The sequence below is a fragment of the Triturus cristatus genome, chromosome 4_2 (genome assembly GCF_964204655.1).
Source record: "Triturus cristatus chromosome 4_2, aTriCri1.1, whole genome shotgun sequence".
In the NCBI taxonomy this organism is placed as follows: domain Eukaryota; kingdom Metazoa; phylum Chordata; class Amphibia; order Caudata; family Salamandridae; genus Triturus; species Triturus cristatus.
Window position 1 is genome coordinate 925,815,696 of NC_140586.1, and position 24,317 is coordinate 925,840,012.

At 46.4% G+C, this 24,317-nt stretch overlaps 1 protein-coding gene across 1 annotated transcript in view; it reads right to left on the reverse strand.

The window, feature by feature from the left end:
• Positions 1 to 24,317, reverse strand: part of CFAP57 (cilia and flagella associated protein 57) — a 355,646-nt gene that overhangs the window by 131,636 nt on the left and 199,693 nt on the right. The window contains exon 15 of the mRNA XM_085602986.1: positions 17,745 to 17,935. Within this exon, the coding sequence (XP_085459112.1) occupies positions 17,745 to 17,935 (191 nt within the window). The remainder of the gene's footprint in view (positions 1 to 17,744; positions 17,936 to 24,317) is intronic.

Consider the following 24,317-nt stretch of genomic DNA (forward strand, 5'->3'; position numbering starts at 1 on the left):
TAAAGAAAGATATTTTCATAATTTTTACGGTGTAAAGTCGTTTTTGGAACGGATGCACGCATGGTTATTGTTTGGGTATGTCGTATGCTTAGCACGGAGCCTGATTCCTGACCACTCGAGCCAAGCTACCACAGTGTGTCTGGGAGAACACCACCACCCTTCCAGTGTGGGAGTGTGTTTTTCCAACATTAATTGGTGTTCAGTGGTGGGATTGAGCTGTGCCTACGTATACTCAACAATAACTGTGGGTAGTCCATAGGCCTACACCGGGAGTTTTCTCAAAGCGGCCTTCCTAATTGTGGGTTTTTGTTTTTTCCAAATTTACTCTGGTGGTGGGAGGAGGTATTATTAAAGGTACCCCCCTGCATAGTTACTGCACAAAACCTGTCCTCTAACCTGAGTGGGCGAGATGGAGTTTGTACTAGAAAATCTAGAAACGTACACTGTGGCCCAACTCAGGGAGTTTTGCCAGCGGGAGGGGGTGTACTGTCCCCCAGGAGCAAAGAAGGGTGCACTCCAAACCAGCTTAAGGGCTTGGGGGGAGGCACGACGGGAAAGCAAGGCTGAGGAGGAAGACAGGGATGGAGAGCCTTACACCGAGGGGGCTGAGATGTACCAACCTGAGGTGGGGAACCTGTCAGCGGGGCCCAGGACACTTTCCAGGAAGGGCAGCAGTGCCTCTAGCGGTGGCTTGTCTGAAGTGGAGTTAACAGACCGGAGGGAGAAAAGGCAGCTCATATGGGACTTAGCAAGGCTGGAAAAAGAGAAGGAGGAACAGAGGATGGCTCATGAGATAAGGCTGAAAGAAATAGATCTTCAGATCCTGAGAATCGGGGCACACCCTGTACCTAACGGTGGCAGCAAAGACCAAGAACGAGAGTACACCAGGGAACCCAAACCCTACCTGCCAAAGGACATAGTAGCTAGCTATGGGGTGGGTGATGATATCGCCAAGTGGCTAGCGGCCTATGAGGTCTCGTTGAGGGCCCATGGGGTTCCAGAGAAGTACTGGGGAGGGGGATTGTACAAGTACATGCCTCCAGCTGGTAGGGATTCTTTATTGGCCCTCGAAGAGGATGAGCAGACCCACTACCCCACCATGAAACTGGCGCTCATAAGGAAGTTTGGACTAACACCCGAAAAGTACAGACAGAAGTTCAGGGGTAGTCACAAACTGGGCACACAGAATTGGGTGGACTTCCTGGACTATGCAAAGAAGGCACTTGAGGGTTGGATTCAGGGCAGTGAAGTGAGGAACTACGAGGGGTTGTTTGACCTAGTACTGAAGGAACACCTGCTCGAGAAATGTTTCCCTGAACTGCGGCAACACCTGGTGGATAGCAAGCTGACCAGTCCCCGGAAGCTTGCTGAGGAGGCGGACATTTGGGCTAGTACCCGGGTGTCCACAAGGGGGACTGGAGGGGATACTCAAAAGGCCGGACAGGGCGCCCCCCAGAAGAAAGAGGGAGGGGAAAAGAAAAAGGAGTTCTCCAAAGGCCCCCAAAATAACTTCCAAGGGAAGGGAACAGGATTCACCCCTAGGGCTAACCCACCCAGAAACCCTAATCCTGGCCAGAGTCAGCAGCCAAGGGTTGTCCATTGCTATGAGTGCGGTGGCGTTGGACACTATAAAGGAGATCCGAAGTGCTTGAAACGACCACCCCCTCCCACTGGAGGAAGGACCCCCGGAGTAGCTAGTGTAGTGCTCGGGGAGGAGATGCCCTTAACTAAGGGAAGGGAGTGGGCGGGTGTCACTTTAGTGTCCCTGGGAGAACGGGAGATGGTTCCTAAGATCCAGGTGCCCGCAAATACCGCAAAGTATGGGCAGTGGGTCACCATCAACGGCCAAAGAGGGGAGGCTCTGAGAGACACAGGAGCCAGTATGACTATGGTGTGTAGCCAACTGGTGTCTCCAGAGCAGGTAATTCCCGATGTACTCCACCCAGCCGCGATGGCTGACGGCAGAACAGGCCACTATCCAGTGGCCGAGGTTCCCTTTGAATGGGGGGGGGTTGCAGGTTCACTTCGAGTTGCCGTAAGCCCTGCCGTGCCAGTCGATTGCCTGCTGGGGAATGACATGGAGCACAACGCTTGGAAGGAGGTGGAATACCGGACTCACACTGAGATGCTGGGTACACCTGACTGGGCCTGTGTTAGTACAAGGTCCGCGACTACCCGAAGAGGGAGTTCATTTCGGCTGGAGCCTGGAACAAAGGCCCAGACAGCTGCCAGTCAAGGGAAGAACCGAGGACAGGAGGAGCCTGCCTCGGCGTCCCCACCCCGTAGGACGGATAGGCCACCGGAGGTGGTGGACCAGGAGTCTGCGGTGGGGGACGTTACCAACCTGGAGGACCTACCCATCCCGGCCGAGTGGCACGTGGAGGGAGGCCCGTCCAGGGAGGAATTCTGCCAGGGCCAGAGGGAGTGCCCTACCCTTGAGGGGCTAAGGCGTCAGGCCGAAGCCCAGGCAGCAGGGAACGTTGAAGGGAACTACAGTGTTTACTGGGAGGATGGCCTCCTCTACAGTGAACCCAAGGCACCCCTACATGGATCGTCACGAGCCTTGGTAGTCCCTCAACGTTATCGAGCCTTCCTTCTGGAGTTGGCTCACGAGATACCATTGGCAGGACACCTGGGGCAAGACAAGACCTTCGCCCGTCTTGTCCCACACTTTTATTGGCCTCAGATGAAAGTGTCGTCCGATACCTACTGCCGGACATGTGTGTCTTGCCAAGCCAGTGGGAAAACAAGGGTGAAGCTGAAAGCTCCCCTGGAACCACTTCCTGTCGTTAGCACCCCCTTTGAAAGGGTGGGCATCGACATTGTGGGTCCGTTAGATCCACCGACTACAGCTGGTCACAGGTTTATCCTGGTGGATCATGCCACACGGTACCCAGAGGCAATCCCTCTGAGGACCATAACAGCACCTGTTGTGGCTAGGGCCCTGATGGGAATCTTTACCCGAGTGGGTTTTCCCAAGGAAGTTGTGTCCGACAGGGGGACCAACTTCATGTCAGCGTACATGCGGGCCATGTGGAAGGAGTGTGGAGTGACATACCGGTTCACCACTCCTTACCACCCCCAGACAAATGGTCTGGTGGAGAGGTTTAACAAAACCTTGAAGGGCATGATCAGAAGTCTGCCTGAAAGCCTGCGGAGGAAATGGGACGTCCTCCTACCCTGTTTACTTTTTTCCTACAGGGAAGTGCCACAGAAGGGAGTGGGCTTCAGCCCCTTCGAGCTTCTGTATGGGCACCCTGTACGTGGACCTCTCAACCTGGTGAGAGACGGATGGGAAAGAACTCCCAGAAAGCTTCCCCAGGATGTGGTGAGCTACATGCTGGCCTTCCGGAGCCAAATGGCTAAGTTGTGGAAGCAAGCTTCTGACAACTTGGAAGCCAGCCAAGCAGTAATGAAGGCGTGGTATGACCACAATGCTCACCCGGTGGAGTTGGAGCCTGGCCAGAAGGTGTGGGTGATCGAACCAGGAGAGCTTAGTGCCCTCCAGGATCGCTGGTCAGGACCCTTTGAGGTGTTGGAGAAAAAGGGTAAGGCTACCTACTTGGTGGACCTGAAGACCCCTCGTCAGCCCCTGCGGGTGCTGCATGCCAACCGCCTCAAACCCCACCACGAGAGGCCCGAAGTCATCTTGATGATGGTGACTGACGGAGGAGAGGACGTGGAAAGCGAGCCTCTCCCTGATCTGTTTGCGTCTCAAGAGAAGGATGGGTCGGTGGAGGGAGTGATTCTCTCCCCATCTCTAACTCCTGAACAGCAGGAGGACTGTCGCCAGGTCCTGGGGCAGTACTCTTCGTTGTTCTCCCTTGTCCCGGGTAGGACTCACCTGTCCGTCCATGACGTGGACACAGGAGACAGCCCACCTGTGAAGTCCAAGATCTACCGGATGTCAGACAAGGTGAAGGCCAGCATTCATAGTTAAGTCACTAAGATGCTGGAGCTAGGAGTGATCGAACCTTCTAGCAGCCCCTGGTCCAGTCCGGTGGTGTTAGTACCAAAAGCTGCACCACCGGGTGCCCAACCAGAACTGAGGTTCTGTGTGGACTATCGGGGACTGAATTCAGTGACCAAAACTGATGCTCATCCGATCCCTAGGGCGGATGAATTGATTGACCGGCTGGGAGCTGCCCAATATCTAAGTACCTTTGACCTTACTTCAGGGTACTGGCAGATCTCTTTGACTGATGGAGCAAGGGAAAGGTCAGCCTTCTCCACACCCAATGGCCACTACCAGTTCTGTGTGATGCCCTTTGGGCTCAAGAACGCACCTGCCACGTTTCAGCGCCTGGTAAACCAGATCCTCACCGGAATGGAGAGTTTCTCTGCTGCTTATCTGGATGACATAGCCGTCTTCAGTAACAGCTGGGAGGATCACTTGCGTCACCTGCAAGCTGTTCTCCAGGCCCTGAGACAGGCTGGATTGACGATCAAGGCCAGCAAGTGCCAGATCGGGCAGGGGTCGGTAGTGTACCTTGGACACTTGGTGGGTAGGGGAGCGGTGCAACCCCTCCAGGCGAAGATCGAGGCCATCATGGCCTGGGAACCCCCCAAGACACAGACTGAGGTCCGAGCATTTTTGGGCCTCACGGGATACTACCGCCGCTTCGTGAAGGGGTACGGTACCATCGTAGCCCCCCTCACGGAGCTCACGTCCAAGAAACAACCTCGACGGGTAGTCTGGACGGAGGCTTGTCAGCAAGCCTTTGAGAGATTGAAGAAAGCCATGTGCGAGGCCCCGGTCTTAAGGGCCCCAGACTTTTCCAAGGAGTTCATTGTCCAGACAGATGCATCAGAACATGGCATTGGGGCAGTGTTATCGCAACTCAACGAAGAGGGTCTGGATCAACCCGTGGTCTTCCTATCCCGGAGACTACTTCCCAGGGAACAGAAGTGGAGTGCAATAGAGCGTGAAGCCTTTGCAGTGGTATGGGCTCTGAAGAAGTTGCGGCCATACCTGTTTGGCTCGCACTTCCTAGTTCAGACCGACCACAGACCCCTTCGTTGGCTGATGCAAATGAAGGGGGAGAATCCCAAGTTGTTGAGGTGGTCTATTTCCCTACAGGGAATGGACTTTCAGGTGGAACATCGGCCTGGAGTGGACCACGCCAATGCAGACGGTCTCTCAAGGTACTTCCGCCTTAGTGATGAGAACTCCCAAGGGGTTGGGTAGCTCTCCCCACTTTCAGCTGGGGGGGACGCGTGTTAGACCTGTCAGCCCTTTGGGTGGTCCCTCCTCATCATTATTTATTTTGTCCCACTTTTGCCTCAAACCCTGTTTGAATTTTTCCTTTTTGGGAACCACCAGACTTTTTCGTGTTGCTGCAGATTCAGGGAGCCATTTTAGCTACCCCTGAAACTTCTGTCTGAGGGCCTGGAGCATAAAATGGTGGCCACCTGTGACATCACCAGCATCCACTGGAACCTACCAGCACCTTCCAGAACATTCCAGAACCCTGTGACAGTTGGAGGCGGTTTAGAATGTTGGGAAGCTAAGACAGAGAGTTGGCAGTTGGAGCTGGCAGTTGGCACCTGACTGGTGAGGAGAGAGCAGCAGAAACTTGAAGGAGGAAGGAGTGAGGCAGCAGGGGTGGAAACTTGTGCCTGGAGTGGGGTCCATAAACCCACCCTTGATAGGCTGGGCTCAGTCCCTACTGACTGAGCCCAGCCTAGAGCCCTGTGTGGGAAGAAGCAAGAAAAACCATCCTAAGGACCTGGACAGCAGGAACAGGCCTTAGAAACCGAGAACAGCAAGATCCTGACCTGGAAACTGGTTTCCCTGGAGTCCGACGTCGAGTAGCCTGAGACCTGGAGCCCGAGGTGGAGAAGCGGCGCCGACTGGAAAGCGGACGTCGTACCCGGAGCCGCCAGAGGGCGAGAGAGGGCGCCGTCAGAGGTCGTGAGGAGTACCAGAGGTCGAGGAGGAAGTCACCCGAGGTCGAGTGAGCGGCGTCATCGGAGGAGTGAAGTCCGAGGCCGCCGACATCGAACCGGAGCCGCCTACCGGCGACGTCAAGAACTGACATTGTGCCGAGGCCGCCGACATCGAACCGGAACCGCCTCACGGCGTCGACACGACTCCAGCGGCGTCGGAGCATCAGAAAAAGGGCAGTAAGTGGAGTAGAGGGCGCCTAAGGCCCTGTGGAGACCTGAGAGACTGCTCTAAGGGGCTAGGGAGGTGCTGGAACCAACCTGACTGTGCCAGGGGTGAGCTGGGACTAATCTAGAGAGGTTGTGTGGAGTGAGAGAGCCAGGTCTCTGGTATTCCCCCCTTGATCTACCTCAGTTTAGGCCTCAGCCTTGTCCAAGCCAGGGAGTAGACACCCTCAAGCCTTCCACATCCCCACAAGCTGTGCCTGGGCCAAATCAGCCCTTAGGAATTCAAAAGTGATCTGATTCTATGAGTGTCACTGTCAGCTTTTAAGTATTTATTAGGGGCACTGTATTTATTGTATTTAACCTATTTATTGCTTCACTGTATTTATTGGTCCACAGTATTTATTGATGCACAATATTTATTGGTTTACAGTATTTATTGCCTCAGAATATTTAATTGCCTGTATGTATTGCACTTATATTATGCCTTCATTATTTATGATCACCCCTATTTATTGAATCATTAAGCTAGTATTTATTTGACCTGCACTATCTAAAAAGTTTGTATATTGTGATTGTTATTTATTTATCCAATCAGCAACTAAGAGAAAAAGAAGATAAAGAAAGATATTTTCATAATTTTTACGGTGTAGAGTCGTTTTTGGAACGGATGCACGCATGGTTATTGTTTGGGTATGTCGTATGCTTAGCACGGAGCCTGATTCCTGACCACTCGAGCCAAGCTACCACAGTGTGTCTGGGAGAACACCACCACCCTTCCAGTGTGGGAGTGTGTTTTTCCAACACTTTGTAGCATGTAAAGGTAAAATTGTTTTATCTAAGGGATGTGGGTGCAGTAGCTTATTCCAGAGTTTTTGCATGAACTCTGTGTTATGCTATGTGTATGCGTAAACTGCAAACTGCGTGTATTAATAAAACAGAAATCTCACATACGTTTAGTAAAGCAACAAATAACTATCTTTACATGCTAAAATACATATAGCCATCTCACAAAATTTAAAATGAAAATATAGCAAGCAGCGTCTTTAGTTAAACAATAAATAATTCTATCTTTACATGCTAAAATGCATATAGTCCTCTCACAAAAGTGAAAATATAGCAAGCAGTGAGAGAGATGATGATTTTGGGGTCCTTCCTAACCTAGGGAGAGGACCAAGCAGATGCCTTGAACACAAAGAGCACATCATGCTGAACGATTGGTGGTGGTCCCATCCTCCTAGGACCACCCCAAGCACAGTTATGGGCAAAAATACAATGCCAACCAAAGGCCCTGCAAAGCATTATGGGACGATATTCTAGAGTGCAGTGAATATTACAGTATCCAATATCAAAACATTCCTCAAGTGGCAGGCTCTCGGGCTCAGCTGACAGCTAATACTATAATATTCACTGCACTCTAGAATCTCGCCCCATAATGCATTGCTGGGCCTTTGGTTGGCATTGTATTTTTGGCCATAACTTTGCTTGGGGTGGTCCTAGGAGGATGGGACCACCACCGAATCGTTCAGCATGATATGCTCTTTGTGTTCAAGATACCTGCTTGCCCTCCCCCTAGGTAAGTGGTGACCCCAAAATCATCACCTCTCTCATTGCCTGGTATTTCTCAAAGTTCTCTTTTGTGAATTGGTTATAGGCTTTTTTAGCATGTAAATGTAAGGTAGATATAGCAAAGGTGTGTGGGTACAGTAGGTAACTCCACTGCGTAGCGGAGTGGGAATTCACATGGGTGTCGAGAGGTGGAAAGGCACTAATCTCTGAGGATGTATGAGAAACTAGGGCATTGGGATGTCATCTGCTCACACATAATGAAGATTCAGTAACAATGAAGGATTGGTATGCCGGATCAATGCATACTGATTAGCAATCAAATGTCACTCATCTTTCTAATTATTACCTTCACATAGAGAAAGAAAGAACCATCTGATAAATATGCAAATAACTTCAGGAGATCATCAAATACCTGCATGGCCAAACAAGAAAGAGATATTTCATGTGTGAAACTCCAAGAGACTAGAGATAGGACACCTTCACAGGCTGAACAGAATCAAGGGAACCTGCCATTGTCTCCCCCTAGAGTTGGAAACATCTCAAACTGGGTAGGACACTTTATAAAGCCCGTTGTGAAGAAAACAACAGGTACATACAGTACTTCAGAAACCTGGACACCAAACTGCAGACTGTTGGATCCCCTCCAAACAGAAAAATCTTAGTAGTAGGACGTAAGATGCCCCCACACAAATGTGTCCTATAAGGATGGAGTCGCCGCAGAGAGGGAATCATTGTAACAGCAAGATGACTCAACAGAGACAGTAATTCAACTCACATAAGTTATAGCAACATGCAACATACAATGTGCCCCGTTTGGTATAGGTATCTACTTAAAAAAATGCAAACAACATTGAATAAAGGGCATCATCCTAAACAATTTTTCTTTTCACACAAGTGTCCCGTGATGATGAGGCATGCATAAACTGATGCGTTGATGCAGGGCGCATCCAACAACAGGATCACTGCAAAGCTAAAGAGGAGGCAAAACAATTTGTTAGGACTCGCATGCATCACAAAGAGTGTGAGGGGAACTTGATACCAAGAAACTGCAGACGGCAACAAGAGGCACATCAACACATCTGACAGAGTGCCGCAGACCTCCCCAGATCTGTGTAACAAAACACCACATATGAGAGAGACTGTACCCTCACTGTTGTGCTTCATACATATGCACCATATTTCTCAGTGAGTAAGTAACTAAAGGGCTTATAAAGTGCGCAAATGCCAAGGCGTCTTGGCGCTGGATGAAGCAAGAAGGTGCAGAAGTCAAGAGGTGCTTGGTCGCTACTGGGGAGGGAAAAGCCAGGTTTTAAACTGGCGCCTAAACTGGGACCTGGATGATGAAAGCCTAATATTGAGTGGAAGTTCATTCCAGAGCTTAGATGCCATAATAGAGAGACATCTGCCTCCCCATCTGGTCTTCTTAACTCCAGGGACGTGGACCACAGCTTTATTGGCAGATCTTAACATCAGGCGGGGGGCTTGCCATTGGAATAATTTGTGGTGGTTGTTAGGCTCCCCCACCCCATATCAGTTTAAGAACCAGGCACAGCGCCATAAACTCAGTTCGCTGCTTAACTGGAAGCCAATGTAGATTTCTAATGGCACAAGAAATATGACTGTATTTTGGAATGTTCAGCAGGGTACATGCAGCTGCATTCTGTAGGGATTGAAGTTAAAACAGCTGGTGTTTGTCAACGCATAGGTACAGGGCTTTACAATAGTCTAGGCGGGAAAGAACAGGAGGCACCACAACCGTCTTCCTCAACTCCATAGATAGAAAAAGACCTTTTCTACCTATAAAATGGAGATAATTATGTGAGTATCGTCAGCACAAAATACTAGCGAGAAGCCATAGCTTGGCCAATGGGGTTACAACATGGGAGAGAGTGCTGACCCTTGTGGCACTCCCCCTGGAAAATAAAATGTGCCTGATTCTAGGATGTCCCAGCACACCCTCTGTTCTCTAGCTGAGAGGGAAGAGGTGAGAAGGGTGAGTGCGGTGTCTCCAATTCCTACTGCCTCCAGCCGTAGTATAATTACAGTATGATTAACCGTATCAAACGCAGCTGAAAGGTCAATTAGGATCAGGATAGCCCTGCCACCCCTGTCAATTTGTCAACGTATTTCCTCAGTGGCCATGACTAATGCAGACTCCATGCAGTGGGCAGATAGATCGAAAGCCATGTTGTGTTGAGGCTAAGAGGTTGTTAGTGTCTAGGTACTCTGTGAGCTCTGAGTTAATGGCGTTTTCCAAGACTTTGGCTGCTTGGGGCAGACAGAAGATCGGGCGATAGTTTGTTACTTCGAGAGAATCAATGGAGGGTTTCTTTAAAATGGGTCAGATACCAGCTTTCTTCCAGGAGGTTAGGAAGACACCAGTATTAATAACACTGTTCAGGAGTGGGGCACGTAGGACACTGACTTTGTTCGAGACACCATGAATGAGGTCTGGACGGCATGGGTCCATTGGAGAGCCAGACTTGATCGCTAGTAATAGGTGATTTACCATTTCGATTGTCAAGGGGGAGAAACTGGTCAGGTGGCAGGTAATAGATGTCACGTCTTCTGTGAGAGTGGTCTGAGAGGAGGGAGGGCCAGAGCTCAGGCTTTCTAATTCCTGATATTATTTGAACCTTTGACTGAAAGAAAGTGACCATTTTATCACAGAGCACTTGATCAGGGGCAAAAACATTGCCCTGTTGGAGTTTAGATGCATTGATGGTCTTAAAGAGTTCTCTAGCGGAATATTTGGCCCCCTCTATTTTGCTAGTGTTGACGTTCTTTTTGGAGCTGATGATAGCTGCTTTATAGTCAGTTAGTGCTTGGTTATAATTCTTTTTGGCAGTCGTACTGTAGGCCACCCTCCATACGCGTTCTAAGAGTCTGCATGTGGATTTTAATGTTTTCAACTCAAGGTTGTACCATGGGACCATGGGCGGTGGGTTTATTTCTACGTTTGACAATTCTTTCTGGAGCCAATTGATTACTGGCTGACCTAATCCAGTTGTCGTAACTTCCGGCCGCCATGTTGGAGTCTGCAGCTGAGGTGGGCATATTTTTGTCCAGCAGGTCTGTTAGCACCTCAGACCTTATGTTCCGCCAGGACCATACTTTGGTCAGAGGCCGGGGTGATAACAGTGGGTCATTGTTGTGCCCATCCGGTAGGTTGAGAAAAATTGCCATATGGTCGGTCCAAGTAAGTGGCAGAATTCTATTGATACTAAAAGAGGGGTTATTCATAAAAATCCCATCCAACGTATGAAGTGCCTTGTGAGTTGGTTCTGAGACTATCTGAGTAAGACCAAAGGCTTCGAGAGTGTCTATCAGAACAGAGGTGCAGCATCATTCCCACGTTCTAGAATGAAAGTTGAAATCCCCTAATATGGTGAACGTGGGAGAGTCTAGGCATGATTCCAACAATGACTGTAAGGCTTGAGAGAATAGGGATTTGGGTCCAGGCTGTCTGTAGAGGAGCAGCCCAGGAAAGGCTAACACATTCCTGATTTTGATGTTGAACGTCATGGCTTCTGCTCCTGGCAACAGAACAGGCTCAAAAGCTATTTTAAACTCGGACCTATAGATAATAGCAATCCCACCACCCATTTGCTCTGATCTGGGCAGGCTGGCAAGCGAGTAGCCCCTTGGAAGAGCTATCACCCAATCCGGTTCAGACGAGGCAGTAGCCCTTGTTTCAGTGAGAAACACTACATTGGGATTCGCGGTTTGGAGCAGACATTCTAATTCATATTTGTGTTTAATAGCAGATCTAGCATTAAATGAAATAGCACTAAGTGAACCACCCTTGGATTGTGGAACATTCGTACCCTCTAAAGAAACCGAGAATGGAGAGGTGCATGGGGAGTTCCAGTTCTTGGCTCCCCGAACTGCGTCCATTTGCAGACCCATCTCCTCAAGGAAGCTGAAAGCCGGGCAAATAGCGGGGAGTAGAGTGCATACTTGCTGTGGGGGCATAGTCAGGCGTTATTGTTCCTTTCACTGAGTAGAAACACGACATTGCTACACCTACCATTGTTTACGGACAGTAGCTGTTCACTGGTGTAGGTTAACTTAGAAAAACGGGCAGGAGTCCTGGCGCATGGAATAAATATGTTCCCCCCCAGAAGTAATGGATAAGCTGGACCGCCAACCACCATCAACTAAGATGGCGGTCGTCACAGCAATGTTAGCGCAGCACTTTCTCCCCCCAACCAGGAGCCCCCAGAGCGGACCAGAGAGTGGAAGAACTAAAGTGCAGGTTAGCTTTATTAATAGAACAATAAGAGCATGAGAAATAGTAAAACCCTTTAAGATCAGCCTTTAAAATTCGGTATTAATATGAACAAGCGGCGCCTTAAAAGAGCTTGCATCCACTGCGTGTCCGTTTTTTCATGGAATAAATATGTTCCCCCCCCCCGGAAGTAATGGTTAAGCTGGACCGCCAACCAACATCAACTAAGATGGCGGTTGTCACAGTAATGTCAGCGCAGAACTCTCTCTGCTCAATCCAGAACCCCTGGGGCAGACCAGAGAGTGGAAGAACTAATGTGCAGGTAAGCAAAATTACTAGAACAATAAAAGCATAAGATATAGTAAAACCCTTTAAAATTAGCCTTTAAAATATAGTATTAAGACGAACAAGCCGCAGCTTACAAGAGCTTGCATCCCTCCTGAGCAGTTGCCGATTTGGAATGGTTTATTGTAGGAAGGCAGCGTCAATGGCCATCCATCTTGCTTGAGCCACTGTTACAAGTTTTGTTACTTTTGGTGATGGCTTTAAAAGAGTGCAGTTTTCCTCAATCTAACGTTATATATGCATAGGAAAACAATTTCCTCTTGTTTTGTCTCTTTAAAAGGGAACAAATAAAAAGGGTGCGTGAAGACATTCTGCTCTACTTAATTGTAAAGCCATGTTGACTTTCTTGCAATTCTTTATTGGGTGTACTTTATGGTATTAAAAGATTAAAAAATGTTCCTTTTGTATTCTTTTATAAAATGGTTTTATTTTTCACTGTGAAAGAGGGAGTTTCAGTATCCTGCACATGGATGGGGGTGCTTGGTGATTTTAAATGTCACTGAAGTTAACACGGTTGAGAACATTTCCTAAACCTCTGCACAATATACAGCGAGATTTCATGACCCAGAGAACTGAACTTTATTGGCAACATGTGCACTTATTATCAGCCACCCTGATCAAAGTCAGCGTCACACTAAAGAATGCAACTAACTGCTAACAAATGAGTCCATCTACCTGGTCGTTACTAGGTGTTAACATGCGAATAACCGGTTACCTACCACCCCTCGAAAACACAACACACAAAAAGCCCATAAAAAACTCAAGATGATCCTGCTCAGGCAGTCACAGCCAGTACTCAACATGAGAACAACCATCCTATCACCTACACAAGATCACCCGTGGATCCATAAAGAACTCAAGGTGATCCTGCTCAGAGTGTCACAGCCAGGACTGAACATGAGATCAACCATCCTATTCCAAACAGAAGATCACCCATGGATCCATAAAGAACTCATGAGGACCCTAATCAGGCAGTCACAGACAGGACTCAACATGAGATATAACATCCCATCACCATTACAAGATCACCCATGGATCCATTAAGAACTCAAGATGATCCTGCTCATGCAGTCATAGCCAGGACTCAACATGAGATCAACCATCCTACCACCAACAGAAGATCACCCATGGATCCATAAAGAACTCAAGGTGATCCTGCTCAGGCCGTTATAGCTAGACTAAACATGAGATCAACCATCCTAACAGCAACACAAGATTACCCGTGGAAACATAAAGAACTCAAGGTGATCCTGCTCAGGCAGTCACAGCCAAAACTCAGAAATTAGATCACCGATCCTACCACCAACACAAGATCACCCGTGGACCCATCAAGAACTCAAGATGATCCTGCTCAGACAGTCACAGCCAGGACTCAGAAATGAGATCACCCATCCTACCACCTACACTAGATCACCTGTGGATCCATAAAGAACTCAAGGTGATCCTGCTCAGGCAGTCACAGCCAGCCCTCAGAAATGAGATCACCCATCCTACCACCAACACAAGATCCCCCGTGGATCCATAAACAACTCAAGGTGATCCTGCTCAGGCAGTCACAGCCAGCCCTCAGAAATGAGATCACCAATCCTACCACCAACACAAGATCACCCATGGATCCATAAAGAACTCAAGGTGATCCTGCTCAGGCAGTCACAGCCAGTACTCAGAAATGAGATCACCCATCCTACCACCAACACAAGATCACCCATGGATCCATAAAGAACTCAAGGTGATCCTGCCCAGGCAGTCACAGCCGGGACTCAGAAATGAGATCACCGATCCTACCACCAACACAAGATCACCTGTGGATCCATAAAGAACTCAAGATGATCCTGCTCATGCAGTCATAGCCAGGACTCAACATGAGATCAACCATCCTACCACCAACAGAAGATCACCCATGGATCCATAAAGAACTCAAGATGATCCTGCTCATGCAGTCATAGCCAGGACTCAACATGAGATCAACCATCCTAACACCAACACAAGATTACCCGTGGAAACATAAAAAACTCAAGATGATCCTGCTCAGGCAGTCACAGCCAGGACGCACCCATCCTACCACCAACATAAGATCACCCGTGGATCCATAAAGAACTCAAGGTGATCCTGCTCAGGCAGTCACAGCCAAAACTCAGAAATTAGATCACCGATCCTACCACCAACACAAGATCACCCGTGGATCCATAAAGAACTCAAGATGATCCTGCTCAGACAGTCACAGCCAGGACTCAGAAATTAGATCACCCATCCTACCACCAACACTAGATCACCCGTGGATCCATAAAGAACTCAAGGTGATCCTGCTCAGGCAGTCACAGCCAGCCCTCAGAAATGAGATCACCCATCCTACCACCAACACAAGATCCCCCGTGGATCCATAAAGAACTCAAGGTGATCCTGCTCAGGCAGTCACAGCCAGCCCTCAGAAATGAGATCACCAATCCTACCACCAACACAAGATCACCCATGAATCCATAAAGAACTCAAGGTGATCCTGCTCAGGCAGTCACAGCCAGTACTCAGAAATGAGATCACCCATCCTACCACCAACACAAGATCACCCGTGGATCCATAAAGAACTCAAGGTGATCCTGCCCAGGCAGTCACAGCCAGGACTCAGAAATGAGATCACCGATCCTACCACCAACACAAGATCACCTGTGGATCCATAAAGAACTCAAGATGATCCTGCTCAGACAGTCACAGCCAGGACTCAGAAATGAGATCACCCATCCTACCACCAACACTAGATCACCCGTGGATCCATAAAGAACTCAAGGTGATCCTGCTCAGGCAGTCACAGCCAGCCCTCAAAATGAGATCACCCATCCTACCACCAACACAAGATCCCCCGTGGATCCATAAAGAACTCAAGGTGATCCTGCTCAGGCAGTCACAGCCAGCCCTCAGAAATGAGATCACCAATCCTACCACCAACACAAGATCACCCATGGATCCATAAAGAACTCAAGGTGATCCTGCTCAGGCAGTCACAGCCAGTACTCAGAAATGAGATCACCCATCCTACCACCAACACAAGATCACCCATGGATCCATAAAGAACTCAAGGTGATCCTGCCCAGGCAGTCACAGCCGGGACTCAGAAATGAGATCACCGATCCTACCACCAACACAAGATCACCTGTGGATCCATAAAGAACTCAAGATGATCCTGCTCATGCAGTCATAGCCAGGACTCAACATGAGATCAACCATCCTACCACCAACAGAAGATCACCCATGGATCCATAAAGAACTCAAGATGATCCTGCTCATGCAGTCATAGCCAGGACTCAACATGAGATCAACCATCCTAACACCAACACAAGATTACCCGTGGAAACATAAAAAACTCAAGATGATCCTGCTCAGGCAGTCACAGCCAGGACGCACCCATCCTACCACCAACATAAGATCACCCGTGGATCCATAAAGAACTCAAGGTGATCCTGCTCAGGCAGTCACAGCCAAAACTCAGAAATTAGATCACCGATCCTACCACCAACACAAGATCACCCGTGGATCCATAAAGAACTCAAGATGATCCTGCTCAGACAGTCACAGCCAGGACTCAGAAATTAGATCACCCATCCTACCACCAACACTAGATCACCCGTGGATCCATAAAGAACTCAAGGTGATCCTGCTCAGGCAGTCACAGCCAGCCCTCAGAAATGAGATCACCCATCCTACCACCAACACAAGATCCCCCGTGGATCCATAAAGAACTCAAGGTGATCCTGCTCAGGCAGTCACAGCCAGCCCTCAGAAATGAGATCACCAATCCTACCACCAACACAAGATCACCCATGAATCCATAAAGAACTCAAGGTGATCCTGCTCAGGCAGTCACAGCCAGTACTCAGAAATGAGATCACCCATCCTACCACCAACACAAGATCACCCGTGGATCCATAAAGAACTCAAGGTGATCCTGCCCAGGCAGTCACAGCCAGGACTCAGAAATGAGATCACCGATCCTACCACCAACACAAGATCACCTGTGGATCCATAAAGAACTCAAGATGATCCTGCTCAGACAGTCACAGCCAGGACTCAGAAATGAGATCACCCATCCTACCACCAACACTAGATCACCCGTGGATCCATAAAGAACTCAAGGTGATCCTGCTCAGGCAGTCACAGCCAGCCCTCAAAATGAGATCACCCATCCTACCACCAACACAAGATCCCCCGTGGATCCATAAAGAACTCAAGGTGATCCTGCTCAGGCAGTCACAGCCAGCCCTCAGAAATGAGATCACCCATCCTACCACCAACTCAAGATCACCCATGGATCCATAAAGAACTCAAGGTGATCCTGCTCAGGCAGTCACAGCCAGGACTCAGAAATGAGATCACCCATCCTACCACCAACACAAGATCACCCGTGGATCCATAAAGAACTCAAGGTGATCCTGCCCAGGCAGTCACAGCCACGACTCAGAAATGAGATCACCCATCCTACCACCAACACAAGATCACCTGTGGATCCATAAAAAACTCAGGGTGATCCTGCCCAGGCAGTCACAGCCAAGGTTAAATATGGAATCATCCAAGAAATGTCCTTCCCCTCTCGGTAAATCAACACAAGATCAACCATGGATCCATAAAGAACCCAAGGTGATCCTGCCCAGGCAGTCAAAGCCAGAACTCAACATAAGATCAACCACCCTATCACCAACACAAGATCACCCATGGATCCCTAAAGAACTCAGGGTGATCCTGCCCAGGCAGTCACAGCCAGTGCACAATATGGAATCAGCCAATTAATGTCCTTTCCCCACCCTAAACCAAACACAATATCGCCTGTAGGTTCATAAAGAAGTCAAAATTATCCTGCCCATGCAGTAGGGTGGCCACCTTTCCAAGAGAAAAATACCACCCATTTGGTGTTGTTTTAAGAGCCTGCAAAGGCCCTTGATGTCATAATTAACAGGATTTTGAAGAAAATAAAATGTATTCATTTGTAGCCTCACTTATCTGCCTTTATTTAATTATTAGTCATGGATCGTGAACACTGCTCCAAAAAACATTTAAGAGCACTTTTTGTTTATATTTGCTATTTGAACTATGTACAGGTAAGAGCTGAAAATACCCGCCTTAGGCGATTTTGCTTATTTTTGACCCAGCCGGGACATTAACATACCGGTGGTGTCATAAAAAAAAGAATCAGGTGGCAACCCTACAAGGCAGCCAGATTGAGATCTTGGCACAGAACTAACTGGGGAAAGACCTCGCCCTGAACCACAACCAAACACAAGGTCACATAAAGTCTCATAAAAACTCAGGACAGTCTCGGTTGCAACGACTGATGCCAAAACATTAACACTGTTAAACCACTCACGCTGAAGGCAGCAGGGACATGAATAACATGCCAGCGGGATGCGGCAGCCTCCAGATGAACATGTTCTTACAAGGACACTTTACCTGCACAAGGATCACGAACAAGGGAACACGCGAGACCAGGAAAGGTCATGAGTACCTGCTCTAGCTGCATAACTTTGTCCTGCAGTTTGGCTTCATAGTACTCTGTCATCTCCTCCAGGGCCAGGGTCTTGCCGGTCTCCATCTCATGGAGCTGCTTCTCATAGTCTTCCTGCATCCGCTGTGATTTCACCTGCAGCTCCTGGTATTTCTCATATTCCAGCATCAACTTCTGGTTATTAGATGATTCTGGAGGAAACCGAGAAAACATGACGAGCACAGAGTAAACTATCTCCATTGAGTAAACAGTGTTAATGGTACCCACTTTTCTATTCATGACCACTTCTTTTCTCAATGTAAGTTCAGTGACTGTCAGGGGTTTGATACAGGTAAAGACTGCCCTTAGTAATGCATTAGTTATGTAACAGGGCTTGAGTTTTCCCTAAATAGTTGTTTACAGATTGAACACTGTTTGCAGGAGAGGTTACCCTTTCATCTGTGGTTGATCTTCAACAGGAACTCGGCTGCCCATGAAGTGTATAGTATAAGGTCAGTGCTGCACATAACACAAACTTGCTTTACCGATGGGGGTTGTATGTATGATAGCAGTAAAGATGCTTCATATTATTCTGAGCTATTTTGCACTCATATTTATAGCTCTAATCCGTTTAAAGAGCAATGTGTACAAAAGAAGCTTGGATGAAGCCATTGGTTAATTCATCAATGATATTATTTGAGATGCCATCAGTGAGATCATAAATGATGTCACAGCATACGCCATGAGTGATGTAGCATGTGAGGTCACAGGCAGTACATGGCGGGGGTAAAAGTTCTAGTTCAATCTGAAAATTATAACTGATGTATTTCTGTGGTTTCTTTTCTTCAAAACATTAATGTTGTCACTGACTAATTCACCTAACTATAATGTTACTTTAACTTTAGTTTTTTTAGTGAATTTCTTAGATTTTCTTTTCTGTAAAAAACGAATAATTTTATCAGACCCAACTATGATATTACTTTATCCATTGTTTTTTTGTGTGAATTTCTAGTTTAACATACAGTAATACTTTATTACCACACGTAAAGCCAACCACCTGCGGCGCATGACCTAGGGATTGGCAACAGGAAGTTTTGTATTTTTAAAGGGGTAGGGTCCACGAGCCCCACTCCTAGAGCCTTATTAGGCCCTGGGGACCCCACCCCTAGGGCCTTTTTTATGAAAAGGCAGGGGGCCGTGTGGCCCCCCTCCCCAACCCTTATAAGGCCCTGAGGACCCCATCCACCATGGACTTTTTTTATGAAATGGGAGGGGGCCCTGTGGCCCCTCTCCCAAAGCCTTATCAGGCCCTGAGGACCCCATCCCCCATGGCCTTTTTAAAAAAAAAAAACGGGGAGGGGGCCATGTGGCTTTGCTCCCAGGACCTGGGAACCCAATCCTCCAGGGATGTTTTTTTTAATTAAAGGTGATTGGGGCCACACAGCCCCCTCCCAGAGTCTTATTAGGCCTTGGAGACCCCATCCCTCATGGCCACAACTTAAAATAAAGGGGAGTGGGACTCAACCCCTCAGGGCCAACTAACTAAATTTAAAGAGAAGGGAGCCAAGTGGCCCCCCCTCCCCGAGCCTTCTTAGGCACTGCGGACCCAATCCCTCAGGGTTATTAGTAACAAAGGGGAGAGGGCCTGGGGACCCCATCTCCTGAGACCCGCACTATTAAAGGTGGGTGCTCTGAAGCCCACCTAGTGCACCCACCATACACTTGTAGGGGACTGCAAGAGGACCCACATGGTCCCCGCATCCCCATCCAGTACCCTGCATCACTACGGGCAGGGAAACAGATCAAAAGTGTGCTCCCAGCCATCGGGTGCGGGGGAGCTCCTGCTTGGGGGAGGGGGCCACGCAGCTCTCCTCCTCATTTCAAGCAATTTGGGCCCTGGGTGACGGGGTCCCTGGGGCAACATGAGGATCACTGAAAGGACTCTTATTTGCAAATTTTGGCACCAGGGGTGGGCTCCCCAGACCCTTTAAAGGCTCAAGGAGGAGAGCCTTGCTGCCCCCTCATCTTTTTTCATGATTTTGGGCCAGCGGTGAGCTCTCTGAAACCTTTAAGGGCTCCGGATGGGGCTATGTGGACCCCACCCCTCAACTTATTGAATACGGCCCTGGGGTAATGTGCCCCAGCTGCCTTTTTTGGATTTTGTTTTATTTCTATATCGTGGGAGTCCCGCAGGATTGCGAAATGTTTTGCCTATATTTTAGCTTTTGGTCCGGGACAGGGGTTCTCTCTGGGTCCCCGCTACCCCCACCCAATTGGGGTCCAGGGGGTCAGGGTATCCCTACCCTGCCCCCTTATATTACTTATTTATTTATTACTTTAAGACAAGGGGACTAAGTCCCTGAGTTCTGTAATGACTGTCAGCAACATTTTTTTGATGTTGCTGACAGAACACTCGGAACACTCACTCTGACTTCCATGGAAGCGAGATGACCAACGGAAATAAAACTCCCAGGGCCAATAAGAACACTCAATTTTCAAATTGGTGCTCCCACAAGAGTCTCTCTAGCCTCTCGCAGACACAACCATCCAGATATACAATTATTTGTTAACCTTAATTTCTCAGAAACTACAGAATGGTTTTACACCAAATCACAAAAACCACAATTTGTGGACCAAGATCTAGCTTCCTCCCAAATTTGGAATAATTAAATTCAGCAGATTTTGCTGTAGCACTTCTTCAAGTAGTCTATGGAAAATGCATGGAGATTTTGCCTTTTGGAATCCCCATCTCTTTTTTCTCGGCCCCCACATGGCGGATAACCCTGAAACGTTCCGTGCACAATCTAGTCAAAAAGCAGCACCTTTTTGGAAAATTTCATGGAGATTCGTCAAGCAGGACTAAAGGTATTAGGACCACATAAAACGCATTTCCTATGGAACAGCTGACCTATATATATATTCACTGAAAAAACCATGGGTTTCACACACGTTATAGTTAGGAATTAGCATTTAAAAAACCTTTGAAATTCAGTGAAAAAACCATAGGTTTCACACACGTTATAGTTAGGAATTAGCATTTAAAAAACCTTAGAAATTCAGTGAAAAAACCATAGGTTTCACACATGTTATAGTTAGCTGGACATTTTACTCGTAAAAAACCAATGAAATTGCCCCGTTATAGTTAGTTCAGCTAACTATAACTCGCGCGCTCGCAATGCACTGCTGATGACGTCACATATTACATCACTCATGACATGGTCAGTGACATCACTGATGACATCACTGATGACATCTCAAATGACATCACTGATGACATCACTGATGACATCATCCAGTGAATGTGTGTTTTTCTGAAAATTAAATATGTTTTATATATGTATATCTCAAGGTCGATGGAAGAATAAATGGGTATATAAGTGTCTAAATGGATGATTTGTTTTTGAAAAATTGATTGTGTAACTGACCGATTAAGTGTATCATAGTGAATACATGGCTTAGTGAGTAATGTTTAAATATGTAAATATCTGTATCAGTCTCTCACTTTGTGTATAAGTGGCTGCATGGGTTGGTGAGTAGCTACATGGGTGTCTATATAGGTTATTAGTTGGTTTTTTGAGTATCAGTCTGAGTGTCTGCATGGTTCGGTGGGGGGTATTACGTAGTGCATAGGTGCATGAATGAGTGACTCATTGTTTGTATGGGTTGAACACAGCATGTGTGCAGGACTGTATGGGTGGATGAGTGTGTGTATGGGTGTGTTAGTGAGTGAATGACTGTCTCAATATTGTCTTTATGAGTAACTACATATGTTTTAAACTAGTATATGTGACTATTGGTGTATATATGTGAGTATATGTGAGAGTGAGAGATTGAAAGAGTTCCTGTATGAATAAGTATGTGTTTCTATAAGTGATTGTTTAAAAGACTAAGTATGTGTAAGTTTCCGTAGAAGTAAGTGTGGTGGTGTGTGTATAACTGTATATGCAAGTAAATGTATGTTTGATTCTTTGTTAGCATGAGTGACTATGTGTGTGAGTAACTCTATGGATGAGTGGCATTGTGTAACAGGATGTATAGGTGTATGAGTACATATGATGAGTGAGTACATGTATGAGTGACTGAATTGGACTGTTGGTGAATGAGTGGATGTGTATGTGGATCTTAGAATTACTGAAAAGGTTGTTTTAACTGGTATTGGTATGTCCATTGTTTTGAACATTGTAGTTTCTATTTTTGAATGTGTGTGTCAAAGGTTATATTAGGGGAAGAGGAGGTCTGCCACTCTATCACAAGGATGATGTCATCAGTGATGTCATCAGTGATGTCATTTGAGATGTCATCAGTGATGTCATGAGTGATGTCACTGACCATGTCATGAGTGATGTAATATGTGACGTCATCAGCAGTGCATTGCGGGCGCGCGAGTTATAGTTAGCTGAACTAACTATAACGGGGCAATTTCATTGGTTTTTTACGAGTAAAATGTCCAGCTAACTATAACATGTGTGAAACCTATGGTTTTTTCACTGAATTTCTAAGGTTTTTTAAATGCTAATTCCTAACTATAACGTGTGTGAAACCTATGGTTTTTTCACAGAATTTCAAAGGTTTTTTAAATGCTAATTCCTAACTATAACGTGTGTGAAACCCATGGTTTTTTCAGTGAATTTGCAAGGTTTTTTAAATGCTAATTTTTTTTTTATTCTTCCATTTTTTCAAACATATTTTTAATTTAATTTTCTTACCTTTTATAAAGACTATGCTTTAATTTTTAAAATCCTTAAATATTTATTTTTAATATATTTTTTAAAATAAACATGTAAAATTTATTTCCAGTTCTTTTTTTTTTTTTTTTAGTACGCGTACCGTAAGCTCACGGTAAGCGTACGGTTTACGCAACGTCCGTAATCTATCTACGCTGCTTGCGTATAGTTACGCACTTTGCGTAGCCGCGCGTACTGCGCGTGGGACGCATGCGCGCTTACGCCACACGCGCACGTTACGCGGAAGTGCCGGGGAGTGACTGTTATGCGCATGCGCGCAAGCGCGTGTCTTTTTTACGCGCACGCGTACTTTTTGCCGTAAGCGTACCGTAAGCGTACCGTAAGCGTACGGTAGGTCATGTGATCTTGAAACACAACTTTTGATTGGTTGAAACTACTTTCAGTTCTAGAACTCTCCTACACCACACCCATTCCCCTCATTTCTGCTTGTGATCCCTTGGGAGAAGGAGCTGGTTTGTCTTTGGGATACGATGGCAGAACAGCAGAGCTCTTCTGAGAGTGAGGCTAGCACTAGCAGCACTGTCTTGAGGCAGAGATCGAGGAAACAAAAGCCTTCTTATGTTTGGGATTATTTTACTTTTCCAGAAGGCCAGCAAAAGGTGAATGCACCCTTAGTTACTTGCAAGCTGTGTCAGCGTGTACTTTCTAGAGGTAATCCTAACAGGAAGTATTCCTTTGGGAATCACACCATGAAGAGACACCTCCAGGATGTACACAGAAGGACACATGGTCATCTTTTTGGAGGTAACTCTTCAGAAAGACGAGCCAGTACATCCACAGCAGCTCAGCCTGGACCATCACCTGCAGGGCTTACTCCTTCTTCTGCAGGTCAGGTGAGCCCTTCATCTGTGGGGGGAGAATCTCCTTTTGCTGGCCCTCTGGAAATGAACCCTCGATTTCGGAAGGTTGATATTCATTGCACATTTTGTAAAGATCTAATTTGCCATAGGGAGACCAGTGTTTCCCTAGTGAACAACAAAATAGATCAGCACATTTGTCGCTTTGAATAATTTTCCCATGCTTCCTTTCCTCTGTCCCTGCATGAACACAACGGTTCTTTTAAGAGCCAACCTTATCTTTCATCTTTTTTTTACATGTTTTTAAAAACTTTTTTTTATTTTTTTTTTACCGTACGCGTACGGTGCGCGTACTTTTTTTTTATTTTTTAAAAAAAACACTAAAAATCATTTATCACATTACATTGTCCTTGAGAGACTACAATTATTATTATTGACTTACCATACTCACTGAAAAAATATTTATTCATTTCTTTTTTTTAAAAATAGTTTTAAAAATGTTTGTAGTTTTCGAAAATTTTCTATATCTATCTGGAAAAAAAGAAAAAAGTATTAATATTTTTTAAACATTTTATAATACAGTACACATATTTACATTTTTTACCAAAAAATCTTTTTGCCTTATTTTTGCTGTTTTCAGAATATATTGCATTTCACTATAAATTGTGAAAGCAATTGCATTCATCATTTTACAGCGGGCAAAAAAAAATACCAATCACAAAGATTGTATTAAAAAAGCCCTGATTCTTTTTTTAATTAAACTTAACATTATAGAAATGCATAATATTGTAAAAAAATATCATCTAATACCAATACTTATTTCTTTAAAATACCGTCTGATATGTTTGTTTCAGAACTATAATCACAATATTATATCTCAAATAACTCCAAAATACATCTGATTTCATTTCCTTTAGGCCAAATAGTAATTTTAATTTTTTTTTTGGAATAAATTTCCAACGGAAATCCAATAAAATTCTAAAGTTTAATTTGTCCAGATCTCACCGATTCTCTGTAACATTTTGGTTCACGAAAATTTTTTGAATAATTTA